This window comes from Danio rerio, chromosome 16, assembly GCF_052040795.2.
Source record: "Danio rerio strain M-AB ecotype USA chromosome 16, GRCz13ab, whole genome shotgun sequence".
Classification (NCBI taxonomy): Eukaryota; Metazoa; Chordata; class Actinopteri; order Cypriniformes; family Danionidae; genus Danio; species Danio rerio.
In genome coordinates this window covers 14,876,709-14,898,741 of record NC_141036.1, presented here as the reverse complement: position 1 = coordinate 14,898,741, position 22,033 = coordinate 14,876,709, and the positions used below count along the sequence as shown (strand labels likewise).

Sequence of the window (22,033 nt, the reverse complement as noted above, 5' to 3'; positions counted from 1 at the left end):
ATGCCTATTAAATATACGAAAAGAAATATGCTTTTTTCAAACCTTTTTATTATGAAAAAGCTGCATACTTATGTTTACTGCATTCACATGATATACACAAGCAAGTGAGAGAAAGCAGATGATGTTCACTACAGGAAAGCACACAATCTTTCCAGGATGGATGGATTTCTATTGCTGAGAAAGATGAGCTCCTTCTTTCCTTCTTCAGACCGACCTGTAATTAATATATAATAGATTAATAATAATATAGTAATAACCCTTCTTTCAAGTCATGTCAAAATTATATTGTATTAGTTAAACACATGCACTATAAACATGGTTTATTCAATTAGAATTTAGAGACCGAACTACTACAATTTAAACCAATATTTTAGATATCAAGGACCCCTAAATATAATCATCCATGTTTGAAGAACCCCTTACTCAACTTAATGGCCATTTATACATTTTCTTTTATATACAGCTTTCTTTTTCCAGCATAAACTACACACCAAGTGTCAATTTTCTGTTTAATTTGCATCAATAACCTGAAACTCAATCTAGGAAAAAAACTCCAAGCACATTAATGTACAAACTTACTGTGTGGATGCTGCAGCCAGTTGCGGTCTAAATAGTACAGATAACAGCTCTCAAACTCCTTCTCGTTGTAACCCGACACACAAACTGGCACAAAAGGTTCCATTTCATCAAACCCTTCCTGAAAGGCAGAAATAGAGGCATGGACAGAAATGAGGGAATGAAAGAGAACTAAGTAAATACGTGAAACCCTCTTAACAAATACAAACAAAACATGCAGCAGACAATGTCAGGGGCCGCTAAACCTATGCTCTAAAGTCTATTGTTGAAGTACAAAACTAAACAATGCTCTTTTAACTTTTGCTCTGAAAGCACATGGATAAAGGCATAATGTGGTTGGCTGACCTCTCCGAGCAGCTCGCTGGGAAGGTAAGCAGAGCGTGGCTTGAACAGAGAGCCGGTCTGAGACAGGGCTGTGAGAATGGCACCTCCTCTCTGATGACAGACAGGAATGTAAATTCAGATGGCAAACTGAAATCGGTATTAGCATATCAAGACAGAGACAGTTTGTTTTTACCCAGTCGGTTTTCATCATCTTCCTTAAATTATGAATAAGGGTCAGTTCCTCTGGCTCACACTGAATGAAACAGAAAAAAAAGACAAAGGTCAAACACTTGCACTAAAGAACCCTGTTCACATTTCTGGGTCTCCCAGCAGCGGAAGTCGTCAGAGTTGGGTAAGCTTAGAGCACAGTGAATAGGTGAATACAACAAATCATTTTTTTACAATCCTACTTGCTGAAATATTAAAAGGAAAACTCAACCATGGTGTTATCAAGACTTTAGGATTAAGGAAAGAATTGTGTGAGATTGATAACGGCAGCCAAAAGAGAGAACAACATCAAATTTAGTGTCCTATCCAAACATCTTACATAAACAGTGATTTGTTTTGTTGTATTTTAATGCAAAGATGATATAATACATACATCAAATTTTTTTTTAAATCTATATAACAAAAACCTTAGAGCAGTGGTTCTCAAACTGTGGTACGTGTACCACTAGTGGTGTGCGGAGGAATCAAATATGTGATATGTAAATGCTACTAGGGATGCTCAAAATAATCGATTAACCGTTAAACGAAAGGATGCGTTCGTAACCGATTAATGGTATCAGTTAAACGATTAAATATATTAATTTATATATTTTTCGTTTGGCTGCATAGGGGGCTGATTGAATGCGCTCTTTGCTTCAAGAGGGGCACCTTTTGAATGGTTTACTAAAAGCCACAATTGTTTTGCACGCGGCTCATCCCAGAGCAGCAGTTGGTGTTGTCAAGACAACTACAGAGAACTTTTAAAGATGTAGGAGAGACTAGAGCTCGCTGTATCAAGTTATCCAGAGCTGTATGAATTTGCAAATCTTGAATATCACAATATTATTAAATAGTACAATTGACAGCAACACTCTTGCACAATCAATACGCAGCTGATTTAATCATTTTAATAGTGACATAAAAAAAGAGGACCGCACCTTTTTTCCTTGTCAATATAAAAGGAGTGAGGTGCGCCTCACGTTTTTGGAATGGAAAATCATGTTTGCTGTGATCAGACATATTTGTAAACTTGTGGGACGATAACGTATGACCAAACATGCCAACAGACATATCTGCCAAAGAAGCAAATGGAGAAAGAATATTGCTGTTTGATAAAGACGAGTTGATGCCAAACCTGCGCTTATGCTGATCGCCTCATGGATCTGCGTCATACACACAACAAATAGGCTTTACCTTTTATTTTACAGCTTATAATGCAGGTATGCAAATTAATGCAGTACCATATTCAAACAGCAAAACGGTTTATAAAATGTCAACATATGCAGTATGTCAGTATTGTCTTTTATCAAGAGAGCGTGCGCACTTGAACCGTGAGTGAAGAAACCATATAGCGGGACATAATCTTTAAAAACATGATTTCTATTAAAAATGTAAAAAAAGTTTTGTGATATTACAATTACAGTGGGGCATTAAATAAATGCATATTTTCCGTAGAGCGAGCAATTTGAGAAAGTCTGCTATTTTTATTTGACAAAAACATATGATTGGAAAACAGCCTATGCCAGTTTTTAAAAAGGATCAGTCAATGTTTTCGTTTTGCTCTCTAAATGAATTATTTAAGTGAAAATAATTTAGGGCAGGCCTATTTATTTTATTAATCTTATTTAGTTTATTCTGTTTTACTATGCTTTTGGAAACACTGCAGGTGCGTGAAGACGCTCTGTTGTTATGTTCTGTTATTTATATGCTAGCATATTAAAATAAATCAGTATTTTAAAATGCAATATTTAATGTGTCAGACACAAAATAGACACGTCAATTTGTTTAAAAAAAATTTTGTAATAATTTATTAGTAATCTGACCAGTTAACTGTTAATAACAAATTAACGAGCGGCGGTTGTAAGTTAGCAAAATTAACCGAAATGAGCATCCCTACATACTACATATATTTAAAAATTTATTAAAAAAGGATTTATATATGAATATTATAACATATAGCCTATATTTCCAGGTGTTGATAAATAGGCTCCTATGTTAACACTTTACAGGAGTACAGGAGTTTTTTTTTTTTTACTTTTTAAGAACAGTAACCTATCATTTTTAACTTTTAAAAGCCCATTTTAATTTAAATGTTGACGTTTTTGGTCAGTAGTTACGCTACTGTATTTTAATACTGGTCATTATGGTGTTACTTTGAGAGACAATTTTTTCTCTGAGGTGGTACTTGATGAAAAATCACTGACTTAGAAGATTTAAGATGCACATGACCCTTACACGAATCATAACAGTCTTGTGGAAAGGGTCAATACAAATGACTAGATAATAATAAGTATTCTAAAATTGTTACGTAAAGTTAGGTTTTATAGATGGGATATCCAATAATACAAAATTATTATCCCTCCTGTGAAATGTACATGACCATACCATAGTTCTGTCTTCCTTTTTAAGAGTTGTGTTGCCCCAAAGAGCATTTACTCCATCCACAGCCACCGCCAACTTAAAGACCTCCTCGCCCTCTGTGGTAGCCCCTGCCTGAAGCCTCAGCTCTCGCAGCACTGCACCGACCACATCACTGCTGCTCTTCATGCGGTTCACACCCTGTTCAAATCATACATTTAAATTCATTTTTTAAATCTCATTTATTAATCCTGGTGCTGCTCTAATGCCATGACCCCAATAGTATAGAAGAAATCCTGTGCAATCTTATTTTTTTAAAGACACAAAAGGACAGCACAGTGGCTTAGTGGTAAGCACTGTCGCCTCACAGCAAGAAGGTCGCTGATTTGAGCCCCGGCTAAGCCAGTTAGCATTTCTGTCTGGAGTTTGAATGTTCTCCCATGTTGGCGTGGGTTTCCTACGAGTGATACGGTCTTCCCCACAGTCCAAAGACATGCGCTACAGGTGAATTGGGTAAACAAAATTGGGCTTAGTATATGAGTGTGTGTGTGATTGTAAGAGTGTAAGGGGGTTTCCCAGTACTGGGTTTTGGCTAGAAGGCCATCAACTGTGTAAAACATATGCTGGAATAGTTGGCGGTTTATTCCGTTGTGGTGACCCCTGACAAATAAGGAACTAAGCCAAAGGACAATTAATAAATTAAAAAACACAAAATGATCAAATAATGGTGAAATTGTAGGCATCAACGAGTTTATTTTGTGCATGACTGCACATTCATAAAACTAACATTCATTCAAATCAAGATCAAGCAATAGTCTTCCCTTTTCATGAATCTTGATTTCTTAAAATGATGCCCTTGTTTTTTTGGTTGAGTTGGTGTGAACAGTGGTTATAATAGAGATTTGCGTTGGACCATTCTAGGATATAAAAAAAAAAACATATTGCTTTTAATTGTTCACGGCCACTATAGAGATGCAGTTTAGTTCCTCTTTTGTGGTTAAAAAAAAATGAAGAGAACATGTCATTGGAAAAACACCAGAGAGATTTAATTAAGGACTGACTTAGTATTACTTTGTGATCTATCCTTACAAAAAAAAAAAAGAAAAACAAAGTGAAAATTAAAACTAAATTATTAAAGTGTGAATATCAGGATGTGGCCAGTTAAAGATTTTAAATGATGAGCAAGAATAAATCTCACCTGATCAATAAGCTCGCCTAAAGTCCGGCCCTCTTCAGTACTCTCTCTCTTTGTCCAAACATATCGCCGTGTTGTCTTTATCTGTCATTTGATCAGATCAAAACAATAAACTTATGAAAAAAATAACATCTTCATGTAGTACGATGGTACATTTAAAAAAAATGCATAAAAATAATAAAATATTATAAATAAATGTATTTTATGTATTTGTATTTTAAATGTATTTGTATTTTAAAAACTATTAAAAATAAAATTACTATGGTAAACTAAAATAATTACGCTACAATAAAAACACTTAACCAAAAAAAAAAAAAAAAAAAAATATATATATATATATATATATATATATATATATATATATATATACACACACACACACACACACACAGTTCTAAAATTATTAGCCCCTTTAAGCTAATTTTTTTTCTCGATAATCTACAGAACAAACCGCTGTTATCGAATAACTTGCCTAATCACCCTAACCTGCCGAGTTCACCTAATTAACCTAGTTAAGTCTTTAAATGTCACTTTAAGCTGTATAGAAGTGTGTTGAAAAATATCAAGTAAAATATAATTTACTGACATCATGGTTAAGATAAAATAATTCAGTTAATAGAAATAGGTTTTTAAAACTATTATGCTTAGAAATGTGCTGAAACAATATTCCCTCCATTAAACAGAAATTGGGGAAAAAAATAAACGGGCGCTAATAATTCAGGGGGGCTAATAATTCTGACTTCAACTGTATGTATATGAGAGCAATTCTATGCAAATGTCAACCTCGCCATGAAAAAAATTTAAGTTTTCACAGAAAACGTTTTTACATTTTTTTTTTGTGTTGGATTGTATTTTACAGTGCTATAAAAATGTCTCTGTCAATGTTTTCAAACAATTATAGTTTATTTACCAAAATCACAAAAGTTGCAATTTCACATCTGTGACATCTATAACGGAAAAGTGTCACATACATAATAAAGCTTTTTCATGATAAATGAAGAAATATCAAATAAAATAAAATAAATCATGTTTGTTCCATAGCAAACCGACTATGATCCTTTTGATTAGCATAATTTCTTTTGGTCTGTGCTGTTTATTTCACAGAATTTCAACAAAGCATGTTGTATACTGTAAACTGACCGACTTTTTTTGTCACATCCATAATGCATGTTTATTTTCTGGTCCCATAACTCTGTGGTTAGTTGTTTTAAAAAATATAGACAGATGTGTCAATATAATGTAATGTATACTTTCTCTGTGTATTCATGTTTTGTGTATTTACCGCAAAAGTCACATCCATAATGCTGTAATTGCTCATATATATATAATATTTTAAACTGTTATCTTTTGCATATAAAACTTTGTGTACAACACTGTCGATGAATGACCAGTCCTGTGGACCAGCATATTTTGTATCGATATCAAGAACTTGCAAAGTCTTGTAGATTAATACATATACATGACAAAATCTAAATCTAATTTTGTTAGTTTATCTGTGCAACTGTTCATTCATAAGTTCTATTGTACATCAAACACATGGATTTGTACCTTGGATAAAAAGTGTTCGTTGGTGATTTTGAAGTCCTTCAGCCACTGGGTTGCTTGCACTGGCTGGTCAAAGCGTAAGGGATTGTAGGTAGAGGGCAGCATCTCTTTACAGTTCTTAACCCACAGATGAGCTACAGAAAGAACATCATTACACCATCAGAACCCAAACATCATTTCATTCTGTGTTTTGGCTGACAGATGATTAGTGCAGCTCACCATCAGGAACATGCAGGATCAACCAGCCCTGAGTGTAGCAGTAATGCAGAGTGTGACACAGAGAAATGGACTTCCCTGAGCCCGTCTGTCCATCTAAAGCACATTGTCAAGGATTGTGTGGAATATTAGGCTGCATTTACACAACACTAATATAGCCATCAGTAAAAACATTTTCCTCATGCATTTAAAAAAAAATAGAGATGATTCGTTCTTACCCATATCCACTGTCAAAAACACTGCAGTACAAGAGCCAAGCCAGTAGTTGGCACTGTCATCTTTTTAGTAAACAGTACCTGTGAGAACACCCCTATATGGGCAGTTGTTTATGCCAAATTAAATAGAATCCGGGTTGCAAAGCAAGATTCAAGTTGACAAAATCTAACAAATCCAACCTGGTAAAGATCCGGGGCCTGTACCAAAAAGCTAGATAAGTTGGCTAGATCGTTAAGTTTAAGTTTAATTTGCACCAATTACTCTATGAAGATAGCTCATCTCAACTGTTCCATAATACCATGGCAACAAAGAGTGATTAAAGTTGAGCTGCTTTCATGTTACCTAACATCCAAGACTGGTTTAAACTAAACTGAAGGTTGTTTCATGATGCTTCATATAAGCATTCTCTGTCAATTCTAGGCTTGAGCTTGTGAATAACTGTAGACCATATGCAGCTGAAAGTGTGACACGTGCAGCAAACAGCCAATCACATGACACATGATAGAGCTAGTTTTTATTCAGTTCTTAAGAGAGAGTCAGTACAATTCACTTCTCTGGCAACTTAAGTAAATATTAGTTCAATGCAAAGCAACCATCTAGTTTTAATTACGTAGGTTTTCCAATAGCTCAAAAAAGTCATTTTAAAAGTTTTATACAATAAATCAAATTTATGTGTACATATTTAAATGTATGGTTTACATTCATTATAACAATTATAAATAAGGGCTGCATTATATTGAATAAATCTGACATTGCAAATATATATATATATATATATATATATATATATATATATATATATATATATATATACATATATTTACAGTAGTTATAGTTATTCAGATTGATTGCGATAGGGGAGCAAATCATGCTTAAAAATATAAAACAAATGTCAAGCAACAATGCTTTATGGTTTTTGGTCAAAAATTGTTTAGGTACAGAAATTGATTACTCAACTGTAAAACAACACTGTGTCGTATTTGTTGTATAAATAATAAAATAAAAATGATCTTTATTAAAGTTACAAATGGTACATTATCTTGTGCCTGTATGCTTTAAACTTGAAATGCTCACACCGTCTCAGGCCTTAAAAACACATGCATGTGTAAAATCCCAACTCAATATTGCACATTCTAGATTTTGAAGTTGCGCATATTGCGATATTGATACTGTAACAATATATTGTGAAGCCCGAGTATAAATACTAGCAGAAATAATTTCAATTCATATATTATGTGTATATATTTATCAATTATTAGCAACAAAAGACAATTATGACATCGAAACATGCTTGTTAACTGCTTTGTTGCATCAGGTATACGTCACTTAGTCGAATCTGATCCGATATGAGTTCGCAATCTCTAAATCAGAATAAAACCTAAGCAGGTTAGCCAGGCGGTGCAAGTAACTGTGGCGTTTAAAACCAACCCATCTTCTTGAGTCCAAAAACGAAACACAAACTTACTAGGCTAAGAAAACCCAAACCAACTTTGCACAACAGGCCTCAGTTCTGATCCAAGAATGCCTTTCAATGACATCCTGTCGGTGCTGATGTAAATCCACTTTGTATTTTGTGTGTAATACTTAAGCAGTAAACTGTAAACACTATGCAACACCACTGTCTCCACATACTCTGCCTTTGTTTGTTTATGCTTGCTTTCAATCTACACTTACCTAAACAGCACACATAGGCCCAATCTCAATTCTACCCCTTAGCCCTTCCCCTTACCCCTACCCCTCGCTTTGCGTGTGCATGCCAAGAGGTAGGGGTGTCCCAATTCTCTTTAACTTGAAGGCGTAGGGCTAAGGGGAAGGGGTGAATAGTCCTTCAAATGACAAATTAGTATTTTTTATCATTATTACGTTTTACGACAAACAAACATGTTTTAATATATTCATAACCGCGTTCGGGTTTTATCGTCATGCTAAAAAAAAACCTGCTAAATTTCGCATTCTATAATCCCTATTAATAACTCCTGTACAGCAGTCCCACAGCATTCTGACACTGGAATACCCTGTCAGTAATGTCTAGTGGCTGTCAATTGACATTTTACAGTGTTTGCTATAATGTTAATGTTGTTTTTGGTGTGTTTACATTGATGAATATGACACTGTGTAAAAACACAGTACAGTTACGATCTTATTGCCACATTAGATCGTTATGATAACATACTATATGCCTTTAGTGATTTCCTGAAGATAAATACCAATAAAAAAACACAACTGGAATAAATAAAGCAGTCGCGATTGTCTGGTCTCACATGAAACATCAGATCGTAAGGACATATGATGACATGTGCAGTGTAGTGCGGTCCCAATTCTTAGCGGTAAATTTTGAAGCCCTTCCCCTTAGCCCTCAGTTGTAAGGGCGAAGGGGAAGGGGTACAAAAATAGAATTGGGATTGGGCCATAATCATTTTCAAGGATTTTCGTTTTTAGATGGTTATATAGAAAAGAAAATTGTGGCATTTTCAAAACTTCCACTTTGAATCCCGTTTTCAAATTCTTGCATTTTGCGCTCCAAAAATAACAAAGTTGTGTAAACATACAAGTTGTATTTTTTTTTCTAAAAAACATTTGTGTGAAAAAATGACACATTAAGTGAAACTGCTTAATGGATTTGGGAATTTTGCATTTTTTAAGGATACAGAGTACATAACGTAGAGGAGGTTTGTTGTAATCAGCTTTTTTGAGATATGAGATGAGCTCCAGCGCTGCTGGCCTGACCATCACGCAGCCCTCATTAAAAGTCTTAACCTGTAACAAGAGAACAAACATACATCAGTGTATATACATCATACAATTGGTAATTTAAACTAAAAACAACATTAGGTCTGTATTAGATCTATACTAAAGTGCAGACATCGAAATGTTCCCAAACCTGCATCTGAAAGCGTGGGGGGAGTCCATGAGGGAAGAGTTTCTGGATGTGAGTTGGGGGGAGCGTGTAGTACTGCCCAGTGTGTGTTTCAGAATGACATGTCTGAGGAAAAAAAAACATGAAAGAAAAAGGAAAATAATAAATATTAGAATGATTTCTAAAGGATCATGTGACTGAAGACTGGAGTTATGAAGTTGAAAATTCATCATTACATTCACTAGAATAAATTATTAAATTAAATGATAAACTACTTTTCAACAGTTATTTAGTAGTGCAATAACATTTCACAGTTTTACTATTTGTACTGTATTTTTGATTAAATAAATGCAGCCTTGGTGAGCAGGAGAAGCTCATTTTAAAACAATTAAAAATCCTACTGACCCCAAACTTTTGACCAGTAGAGTAATTATTTTCTGTGTGTGTGAGATTGGCTTTAGAAAAAAACAACACAGTTGTTCAATTACTTGTCTAATTAACATACCGTAACTTGCCAGTGAACCTAATTAACTTAGTTAAGAATTTACATTGCACATTAAGCTGAATACTAGTAAGGATAAATAAATTAGTTATTAGAAATTATTCATTAAAGCTATCATGTGAAAAAATAAAATCTTCTCTCCATTACACAGCATTTCGGAAAATATTTGAATCAATAATAAAAAATTCACAGAAGAGCTAATAAATCTGTCTTTAACTACAAATTCCAATTTTTCCATTCAGTGTTTTATTAAATTAGTAATGGCTCAATTTATTCTAACAACAACAATATTTAATCAATTAATTCTATACCTTTTTTATTTTTATATTTTTGTTTTATGCCTTTTATTTATTAATTTAAAAATTAGTGAAACTTAGTGAATAAAACTTTATAAAAAAAACATTTAAAAATTAAATTATAAAAATTCCTTAAATTTTTCCCAACAACATTTAGTTTAAATAAAAAACAGAGGGAATAAATGTTTTTGAAATATAATATAAAATAAAGAACACATCAAATGTATTATCATCACTTTAAGAAGTAGAATAATAACTAACCCATTATTGGCTCACTGACTGATCGTCTAATATTCTTAAATTTGCAGATTTTCAAACCAAGCGAGGCATGTAAATGATCAATGTAAACTCCTTGTCTACATTATTTGCACTGAGATTGCAGTGCAGACATTTGACAAAACTGGAACACATTTGTATTCCTGCCCATGGACAGCTGATTTATTTATCAGGACCTGTAATAGATCTATCTAGGTGAGGTTTATTTTAAAGGGCCATGAAACCCCCCTGTTTCAGCAAGGTGTTTTCACACCTCTAGTTTGAAAAAAGTCTGGAAAGGCAAAGGGAAAGAGGGAAGGATTTGGGTAAAAATTGGAGTTTCCATTTTGGCACGCGCTGATTTTCACAGAGGCAAAACAAACACACAGACACAGAGGAGAAAGACAGTGCCTGCGTTTAATGACAGTGGAGTGTTTGGGCACGTCGTATAAGAGAAAAAAACCTCTGCATTTCTCTGTAACTCAGATGCACTTGGTTGGTCAGAAAGCCGTGTGTGTAGACTAACCTGCCACAAAATGCAGTGAAAATTCAACACGACAGTCAGAAATTGTTTGATTGCGGTGTTCACATGTTTATACTCTGAGAGCAGCATTTACAGCAGATCTTTCAGTCCATAATATTGTAGTGATAACTTAGAAATCAATTTGACAAAGGTCTTTCTTTAAACACTGAAAGAGTACAGCTAACAATATGAACTAACTTTGCCATGTGATTAAACAAACAAAGACCACTGATTGCTTACTTAGCAAATCTGTAGAGACAGAACAATCAACACAAACTAGATCCGCATCTTTTTTAAAAGGAGACGAGCAGCAAATCGGGATTTCACCATTTCCAGATGCAAAAAGCTCTCGAGTAAAAAAATGTTCCTTACATACGCATTTCTGCTGCGTGTCGCATGCATTGTAATCCACATGTGAGTCAACCTGCGCTCTCATAGCGGGAAAACAAAAACAAAACCTTAGTTGCAGCACATTTATAAACGCAACACTGACGACACGTATCTCCAAACAATTGTTCTTCTCCTACTTGTTTTGGCAACACAACGTGGCATCTCTCTGCCGTCTAAACACTGTTTCAGGTAAAACAGTCTTCGAAGCTAGCATGCATATTAATGAAGTTACACCGCATACACAATAGAGCGCACTGATTGGTTTGAACCAAGTATTCCTCATGGATGAATGCAGCACACTCAGAGACATCACGAAGTAGTAGCATGGGACAAATATATGACTCTCAACAGCTCAAAAATGTGTTTTGTAATCCTTTAAAGCTGCTGAATAATGTCTAATGTTTTGGGGGCATACCGGATCCTGCTCTGATGTTCTGAAGACTGAAAGCAGATTTGGCTCAGCTGATAGTGTTTCCGCAGCAACCGCCTCCAGCTCCTGGCCACTGCTCTGGATGCTGAGACACCTGAACTTCTGCGTTACCTGGGAATGACAATTGATCAATATGAGTGATATTCCTTGATAAATATTCTTAAGTAATGATAAGTAAAAGTAAGGATCAGAAATTAATACATTATGTTTATGACACTTACTGCTGGTCGCAATCGCAAAGACAGTTTGTGCAGATTCATTTTCTGAAAAGAAAATAATAATAAATAAATAAATCTAATAAATTTGTATATTTACTCTGATAGGTTTTCATACAGGTTTAACACATCCAGGTTTACAATCTATGCTCACATAAAAACGGTTTCCTCATCATTTTTACGCTACGTTAAGCGTTTTCTAATGGACAGTGATATTTTGTTGAAATTTAATTAAATTAATTTCTATGCAATGTTAAACTCAAACAGAAGTGTCAAGGATCTTCGTGACTTTCACCTTGCAAGAGATGTGGTTGCTGAGAGCATGAACTGCATGGGGCATAATGTGGCTTAGGTACAATATATAAAATGGCGCAAAAAATACTGTAACTTACCTCTAGACACGACCCGACAGATGATTGAAAAACTACGTGTCTCTCAAGCGCTTCATGTAAATCGATAACCTCCAAATGCTGGTTTACATGAACGGTCGATCTGTCACGGGCTACGGGCGATGGAGGTCGCCATGTCTGTTTCAACAGACGTCGGAAGTTACGTCATAACGTCAATGACGAAGACGACCAAGAGGTCAAGGTTTGTCTGGTAAGCGTCAGATATGAATTATGAATAATCAGATATGAAATGGGTATCACATTAACACGCGGCGAATATTGATGTGTCTACTGTTTTCATGACCCATTTGGTTGCTAAGTTAACGTTAGTTGATAACAACTGTATTGTTAACGTTATTATTAAGTTATGTCCTTCAATGTAGTCGTATATTTCAACGAAATATATCCCTTTTTTGAATGTTTTCTGCCCTATAGTTGATTTATATTGAAATATTTTAAGTCTTTTATATTTTACAAGGTTGGTCTTATTAAAACAGTGTTTGTATCGTATTTTGTTATAGGTTTAGCTACTTTTTAATCCGTTTATTCATAATGTGCCGTTGTGTCCATTCCCAAACTTATTAAAATGTTAAAAACATATTGTTTTTTTACTTATATAATGATATTATGCACAATGTTGCTTAAAGTCGTTTGATATTGAAAATCATTGATAAACTAACTTTAATAAATTTAAAAGACATTTATTCAATCAAAACAATTTTTATTTTTATTTTTTTCCAACCCAGTGTATTTTATTTATTTATTTATTTATTTATTTTTATTTTATTATTATTTTTTTTTTTTACATTTTCTAAGCTTTTTTTTGTTTGTTTTGTTGTTTAAGAGAGTCTAATCAAGTGTTTTCCCAAATGCAGTTAATAATTATGTAGGAAAAAATTAAATGAAACCTTGTGATTTCTAAAAAAATAATAATAATTATAATTAGCCAAACTGAGGGAACTGAGAGAATATATATATATATCACCACGTCACCATAGAATTATAAGGTTATATCTGAGTTATTGACATATTCATATTAAATGTAATTTATTTACAATATGGGATGTTTTTTATATAAGTTATAAGACTTTTTATTTAAATAAAAATTTTACACACATACTGTTTGCTATGGAATGCAAAACTTTGAAGCTCCATATCTCAATATATATATATATATATATATATATATATATATATATATATATATATATATACACACACACACACACAAACTCACACAGTTGAAGTCAGAATTATTAGCCCCCCTGAATTATTAGCGCCCCTGTTTATTCTTTTCACCAATTTCCGTTAAATGGAGGGAAGATTATTTCAGCACATTTCTAAGCATAATAGTTTTAAAAACTTATTTCTAATAATGGATTTATTTTACCTTTGACATGATGACATTATAAAAATGTAAAATGCTGTAATTATTTTCATTTTATCTTCAAAGGCATGAAATTGTGTTTTGAAATTATTAATACTTATATAGAAATAGCTCAAAAACATTTTAATAAATTGAGTTGATATTAAATATGTTTGGGTTGATGACCGTTAATTTTCATTTAACCAAATAAATTATTGTTTAATAAACCAAAAGGGGGAAATAATTCATATAAGGACAACTGTGGTGTAACCCACTGTAGATTATAGCCATATTATGAAGTCATATAACCCTGAACATAACTTTGACCCAGCATGGCTATTAAATAAGCATCTATGGATAGCCTACTTTAATTTAGTTAACATTTTTTACATTCTCTGTCAAAATTCAGATATTTTTAGATCATTTTAATTGTTCTGTATTCCACATAACAGATAGCCGGTGCGGTATATACATTACATAACACAAAGTTTCTGTCAATATCAGTTAAGTTAGTAGATATAGGCCTGCTGTGCTTGGCTATGTTTGTACCACCACCTATAGGTCACTCGCTGTAAGTGCGCAGTTGCTTCCGATTAGTGTTATCTTTCATGTTGTAATAACGTAATGCAAGTAAAGGACTAATAATAAAAAAGGTGTTGGAAATAGACCGCCTAAGTCATTTAAACCCAGACCTATGAGCACACGTTTTTAAAGCCTACGTTTAAAATGTAGGCTTATTTTATTGCGATAAATAAAATATGAAATATTAGAAGAAAAAAAACATTACAATTAATAATTTAATCTTTCAATCTAACGACGCAGGCTAGCCCACAATTCAATTACATCATTGCTCATCATTTCAAAGTCGGCCATCTCGGGTTAGATTCTTCAGGATCATATTCTAACACACACGCATATAGATGCTAGATTGTATTGATTATCATTGCTTTGGTGATAGTATCGCCAAAACAGCATCCGCTAGGGTGATAAACGCGCGCGTCTGTTTACATTTCTCCTTTCTCCTGTTATTGGTGGGTAAATTTAGCTCAAGTTGCAGGCATCAGCTCAGTAACCGAACATATATACAGCATGGTCATTCCTCTCCTCCGTCTCCCCTCATCGGTGAACTTGGGTTGTGGCTATCTGGGTACACAATGTACGACCATGCTTTTGATGTAAAACAACTGCGCAAGAGACGGATAGAAACAGGGGGGCGAAGAGAAGAAGAAGGGGGGACGTGTGTATCGTGTGGTGTTGCACAATGTTCATCTTCATGGGTCCTTCGCTTCGCGCAATGGACACGCAACATCCCTCCATTTATCGTTTCAGCTCGTTGCGCACACTTGTAAATTAGCTGCTCCTTTTCTTGCGATACGACCTCCTCGCAGCTTCGGGTAAGTCATGTTTTTCATTCCGTCAAGCTGTGGTTGATATTGTTTTCTCAGATCTCCGACGAGTTTTACGGCACAGTGTAGCCTACTGCTCCCGTTGCTTAATAAAAATGTAATCTGAAACGGGACATTCATCTGTTAGGCCCTCGCGCATGAAAACGCAGCGACACTTTTTATCGTAAACAAACGCGCGCGCGCAGGATTGCTTATAGATACTAATATATTCAGATTATACGCTATCATACTGATAAACAGCTCAGATCGATGGATTACATGGCTCGCGTTCTTCCTGCCCCATTTCGCCACTTTCCCGACAACTTTATATCGATTCTGCCCTCGCGCTGCAAATAATACAGGATCGTATTGACATTTCTGTTTTCTTTTCTGTCAAAACTATCTGTAGCGAGTACAGCTGTAACTTACAACATCTAACGTCCCATCAATCAAGTCGTATTCACACTGCATTGACATGCTGAGCTTGTCTGCTCGAGCTGCGAGCCAACTAAAACATTATTGTGATAGACTCCTAATGAAGCCTTCATCTGTCTCTTTATCATATAATGCTCTCGTTTTACTCTTATTTTTGGAGCACCCAAAAATAGGTCACGCAGGAGTCTGCACTGAACCAGCTTATCTTTTTGTATTTCAAATTTGGCAGATGGATTTGCAGGGCAAATCACGGTCAATTGTCAAGAGTTTGCCAATGCATGGAACCCTTAAATCTTGTCAGGAAGAAAGCTTTTGTCGGATGAAGGGCAGTGTTCGGTGATGTCATCTTGCTTTGCACTTCATATTAATGTATGATACTTGGAATTTTCAACTTGACAAGTGAATAAGGGTTTAAAAGGTCTACCTGACTGACAATGACTGATGGCAATCTGCGTATTGTTTCAAAAAGGACAGAAGACCCCATTGGGTTAAACAGTATTGGTGTGTAAAGAAATAACACGTACACAACTTAAACATAGTGAAACCTAATAACTTCCTGGAGACTCATTGCACTTGACACCAAAGTTGAATTGAGAGTGTCAGGTAAAAATGGATACTGTATAAAAATGAGAGATGGAAAGGGAAAATGCCAATAAAGCTAGAAAAACACGCAACTTTTGTTAGTCGAGTTTCACTTGTGTGCGAAGAATGTATCAGAAACACCAGATTTTTAAGTAAGAGCGTATGGTTTTGATTTACAGGGAAACGGTGACTTATTTAACCACTCAGTGTGGTCTGCTTTGAAAATGCCTTTGAGATGGAGTGTAAAAGAGAGAGCAAATTATGTATCGAAAAGAAAAATGATGAACAAACCAGCAGAAAGTAAATCAAACGTAGAAGAGGCTAAGGGCGGAGGATGGTGGGGAAAGGAAACCTGCTGATTGAGGGAACGTTGAGGGACTACAAGAAAATGAATAATTATGGTAAATGTTGAAAAGTAGGCTTATATCCCAGGGAGAGAAAGACCCTCAAACGTCCTTCTCACTTTGCTTCTGAACTGTGCCACTAATAGCCACAGAGCTCCCTCTTCTTTTCTCTCTCTGTACACACACACACACACATCATTGTACTTTGCTCTCTCTCCTCTCCTCGGGCCATTTTTCTTTTCAAGCGTTCCACTGGGATTGTTTTCTTAGCACCGAATCCTAAAGGAGGAGCTGAGAAGATTGCACTCAGCTAGTGAAACACTGCTGGATTTTGTCTTCTTAATAATAATTAGCAAATACTGAAAAAAAAAAAAAAAACTTCCTTGAGTGTTTCTTTTACTCGCTAGAAATGGAATACAAAGGCCACAATATACTCACACAGTAAACCTTTTTTTTATTTAGTGGCAAAAGTACATTTGAAATACATGGGCAGCAGAGTTAGCAAACATTTCTATGCCACCCGCAAAACTGAGAGCAACACAAAGATGAAAATGTAATGTGTGCACTTTACTCTAGTAGCAAAAAATTCAACAGTTAAGACTGTATCTGATTATACACACTACTGGTCAAAAGTTTGGCAGACATAGAGTACTATTATTTTGTAAGTCTTAAAAATAAAAGTGTTCTGTTCACCAAGTCTGCATTTACCTGATCCAAAATACAGTAAAAACTAAATAGTATTACAATATTCACACATATTTAGAAACATTGAATGTATAGTTTCATATCAAAACCTATTTTTATAATTCAAAGCTATTTTATGCATTATCACTCTTGATTATTATTATAGTTATTTAGAGTGATATGATCCTTCAGAAAATGTTCAAATGGTGATTTGTGGTTTTATTATAATGAATTATTTTATACAAAATAATTGATAGTGTTTTACTGTTTTATATATATATATATATATATATATATATATATATATATATATATATATATATATATATATATATATTTATGTATATTTATATAAACACACATATATATCTCACTGGCCACTTTATTAGGTACACCTTACTAGTACCGGGTTAGACCCCTTTTGCCTTTATAACTGCCATAATCCTTAGAGGCATAGATTTACCAAGGTACTGGAAATTTTCCTCAGAGATTTTGGTCCATATTGACATGATCGCATCACACAGTTGCTGCATATATGTCGGATTCTTGATGCACATCTCCCGTTCCACCACATCTCTCTCACGCTATTAGACAACCACCACCAGCCTAAGCTGTTGATACAAGGCAGGATGGATCCATACTTTTATTGTTGACACCAAATTCTTACCTTACCATTTGAATATCACTGCATAAATCGAGACTCTTCAGACCAGGCAACTTTTTTCCAATCTTCTATTGTCCAATTTTGGTGAGCCTGTGTGAATTGTAGCCTCAGTCTTCTGTTCTTAGTTGACAGGAGTGGCACCCGGTGTGGTCTTCTGCTGCTGTAGCCCATCCACCTCAAGGTTGGACTTGTTCAGAGATGCTCTTCTTTAGTTATTGTTGCCTTTCTATCAGCTTGAACCAGTCTGGTCATTCTCCTCTGACCTCTGGCATCAACAAGGCATTTGTGCCCACATAACTGCCTCTTACTAGATAGTTCTCTTTTCAGACAATTCTCTGTAAAACCTGGAAATGGTAGTGCATGAAAATCCCAGTAGATCAGCAGTTTCTGAAATACTCAAACCAGCCTGTCTGGCACCAACAACCATGCCACATTCAAAGTCACTTAAATCACCTTTCTTTCCCATTCTGATGCTCAGTTTGAACTGCAGCAGATCGTCTTGACCATGTATACATGCCTAAATGCATTGAGTTGCTGCCATGTGATTGGCTAATTAGAAATTTGCGTTAACAAGTAGTCAGACAGGTGTACCTAATAAAGTGGCCAGTGTGTGTCTAAATGTGATATATATTTGATTATTCACCATCAAGTGGTTTAAAACCTTAATGAGTTTCATTATGTGTTGAACACAAAAGAACATCTGAAAAACGGTAAGGTGTCTTTCAGTAGTTTTCAAAATAGTTATTTTGTGTTCAATAAAAAAAAAGTAAAACAAGTTTGGAATAAGTAGAGGGTGAGTAAATTATAACAGAATTGTCTTTTTTTCTCTCTTTATAGAAGACTGGAGAAATGAAAGAAGTTGGAGCCTTTTTCAGACAGTTCAGAATATGTTTATCTTCCATAGAGTACTTTTCCAGAAAGTTTACTTTGTAAAGATGTTTTAAACTCAATTTTAGCCTGTTTTTATTTGATGATGTCACCTACCTTTTTAATTTTATTTAGCAATATATTGACACCTTAAAGTTTGTATAATCAAAATGTACAAAGATGTGCACATTGTTATTTTTTAGGTTAACAATTAATCCATGCAAGTTAATCCACCCCTACTCAGTATTCTGTTTCAGTTGGAAGTACATCAACATACTGAAATTAAAGTCTTAGTTTCTGGTTCACACAGACTTTAAAGTACTTTTCAGTATGATTCCAGACTGAGGTGAGATCAGGGTTAGGAAACTTACAGTTAGATGTGATTGTAATAATGGATAGAAATTCCGATATAGAAAGTGCTTTGACAGAGTCCAGTCAACAACCTACAGATGGCTCATGCTACCGATCCTGGGCTTTATTAACATGTTCCTCCCTGCTGCCTGGAGGACAGCCTCTGGATTTTATGGGTCCCCTGTGCAAGTTAATGCACTGAGGTCATCATGCGGAATCTTCCACAGAATGACCTCACTCTGTGTGGGAAAGCACCTGCCTTTCAGACAACTCAAAACAGAGTTTCAGGCCAGCTTCTCGCCGTTGCTGGGGATTTTATGTGGGTATGTCCCAGAGGAACTGGTCTACGGGAGATCTAATGGGTTGTTGGTACTGTGCTATTCATGTACAGAGCCACGTAGGTCAAAGATTTATATCGTAAATTCTGAGATTCAGACTTCAAGTATGCTACTTGTCTAAACTTGACTTCAGAGTTAACATAAAGCTTTCATTAGAGGTTATTTCATTCATTTGACACATAAATACTTAATATTAATCCATTTTTTAGATGAATCTGAATATTTTTAAAGATTATTATTTTATCTCATGCATCATCTGCTCACTAAGCTGCCTTTTTGTTATACCAAATTTGGAGATGTTCTGAACTATGCCCTGACAGGGAAACAAATGGAGAAACCATAATTGAGGTGAAAATCTGCATGTCTTTGGGGAGCAGAGAAATCATTTCAAAACCAACAAACGTCATTAAAAGTAGTAATAAAACGTTTCTTCCTTGTACATTAAATATAAAAGGTTTCTTTTTTCTCCAAACTTGTATCAGTGTGTTAATTAAGAAATAAAAGTAATTTTATAAAGGGTTTTAACAATGAAAAGGCTCAAGTATTTATTTTGAGTTTGTTTCTTTTATTATTACCTTTTTGCAGTCTGTTAATTGGCCATACACCAGTGGTTCTTCTCATTTTTATTCAAAGGCCCAGTTGACCACAACAATATTGTAGGATTAAAGGCAGAAATCAAAACGTTGAAATGCTGAACCGGATGTTGTTCAAGGTTTCTACATTTAAACCAAAATATTCACACAACTTTTCCAGTTGTTCATGATTTACTGATTAATTAAACTAATTATAATTTTAACTTTAAGGGCACATATTTTACCCCTTTTTCAAGATTTAATATAAGTCTTTTGTGTCTCCAGAATGTGTCTGTAAAGTTTAAGCTCAAAACACCCAACAAGGTATTTATTATACCTTTTAGAATATGGGAATTTTCTGCTCTGAACACATTGTAGCTGTTTCTGTTGCCTTTGCTTTTAATGCAAGTTCTTCCCACCGACCGTTCCCACTCAGGCTGCGTCAAATAAACAGCACAATGACAGACATAAAGGAAGCAGATCTCACGTAACGTTTGTGAGAAATTCTACAGTAAGAGCTTTCCCAATGATTATTTGTTGTATTTGTTTTGGAGTTATTTAAGCATTTCTGCAACAATAAGTTACACTCAATGCCGTTACAAAGTTCACGTGGACACACACACACACATGGTGCACATTTAAATTTGGACTGTTTTTGCACGACAAATGTGACAGGATACACGTTAATATCCACTGCTGTAAAGATATCCGTTATGTTAATGTACAAAATAAACCTGATTTAACATCCAAAAACCGGGATTGAAGCGTCTTCTTTTAGAATTGTACTGACATGCGGCTGTGGTGATAAAGTGAAGATGGTAAAATGGCTGTAATTCCATACAAACATACACTGTTTTAAAAACGTTTTAAACTTGTAAAACTTATTCTTGATCACATTTGATGATGATTGATGATCACAGAGAGCTGAACAGATCTTTTAATCCCAGTTGCTTTGCACATGTCCTTTCTTGCTGATATGATTATACGCATTACTATGGAGACATGTTAATACGCGGCTGTTAAATCAATTCGGTGGACAACAAAACCATACTTCTAAGTAGGGCTGCACAATTAATCGAAAAAAAGATCATGATCTCGATTCGACCTTACACAATCTTAATTCAGCTTTTTCTACAATTCAGCCAATTATATTTTCAAGATCAAGAGAGAAGCAAGGCAGTCGCACAAGTCTTCACAGCAACGTTGACGTTAAAAGTTAAGCGTTAAAAGTGTCACATACTGTATTTATAAGGTATAATTCACCCAAAAATGTCATTTCTGTCTTCATGTAATGATGTATTCACGGCCGCAAAATCACACATTAGCTGACCCCAGCTGTTTGTTTACTTCCAAGAACCAGTGTTGCCAGATGTAGCTGACTGTTTCCAGCCTAAAACCCGCTGAAAACTAAAAAGCACCGCCCAACAATCTGTAGTTTCGTTGGGAGATCACAACTGTTTTAAGCGTTTGTATGTGGAGAACGGGGGCTATGGCACCTCTTTGAGGGATCATAACAGGTTTATTAGTGAAGACCAGGGCTGGCGGGCACGCTGTTACAAAACCACCCAATTTTACACTACCGCCAATGTCACTTTTTACCCCCAAAAAGAAATTCAAAACTGTTCAATAGGGCAGGAAACTGTCTAATCTGGCAACATTGCTGAGAACACGCGCGTGCCCGTCTATGACACTTACTATGGCACGTTGTGGTGGTCCTCAAAGTGGGAGGGATTTGGATCCTATTTTAAAGTCAGGAAATGTAAAGAGACACTTAATTTGTTTCTATCACTCCAATATGACTGTGGACACACTATACCTCCGCACAGTTCTGTCCAAACAGCTTACAAAAGATGAATTTCAGTATAGTTGCCCTTTAAATAATAGAAAAGGTCGTGCTATATTATTTTAATGCTTGTTTTGGTATTTGTTTTTTAAAGCATCATTTTAAGGC

General features: G+C 35.0%; 1 protein-coding gene and 1 pseudogene across 2 annotated transcripts in view; one reads left to right on the top strand and one right to left on the bottom strand.

Moving 5' to 3' along the window:
• Nucleotides 1–28: 28 nt before the first annotated feature.
• On the bottom strand, nucleotides 29–12,639 carry dap3 (death associated protein 3). The gene is given in 13 exon segments (NM_001098737.1): nucleotides 29–214; nucleotides 580–697; nucleotides 922–1,011; nucleotides 1,094–1,153; nucleotides 3,493–3,666; nucleotides 4,664–4,744; nucleotides 6,209–6,339; nucleotides 6,425–6,517; nucleotides 9,286–9,394; nucleotides 9,519–9,620; nucleotides 11,876–12,001; nucleotides 12,112–12,153; nucleotides 12,498–12,639. Coding segments are annotated over 12 exon segments (1,209 nt in total). The 5' UTR covers nucleotides 12,151–12,153; nucleotides 12,498–12,639; the 3' UTR covers nucleotides 29–128.
• A 2,282-nt stretch (nucleotides 12,640–14,921) lies between these two features.
• The window catches only part of LOC100537860 (ASH1 like histone lysine methyltransferase pseudogene), a 62,045-nt pseudogene continuing 54,933 nt past the window's right edge, over nucleotides 14,922–22,033 (top strand). Inside the window, 1 exon segment of the transcript NR_147500.1 lies at nucleotides 14,922–15,254. The product of NR_147500.1 is annotated as an ASH1 like histone lysine methyltransferase pseudogene (transcript).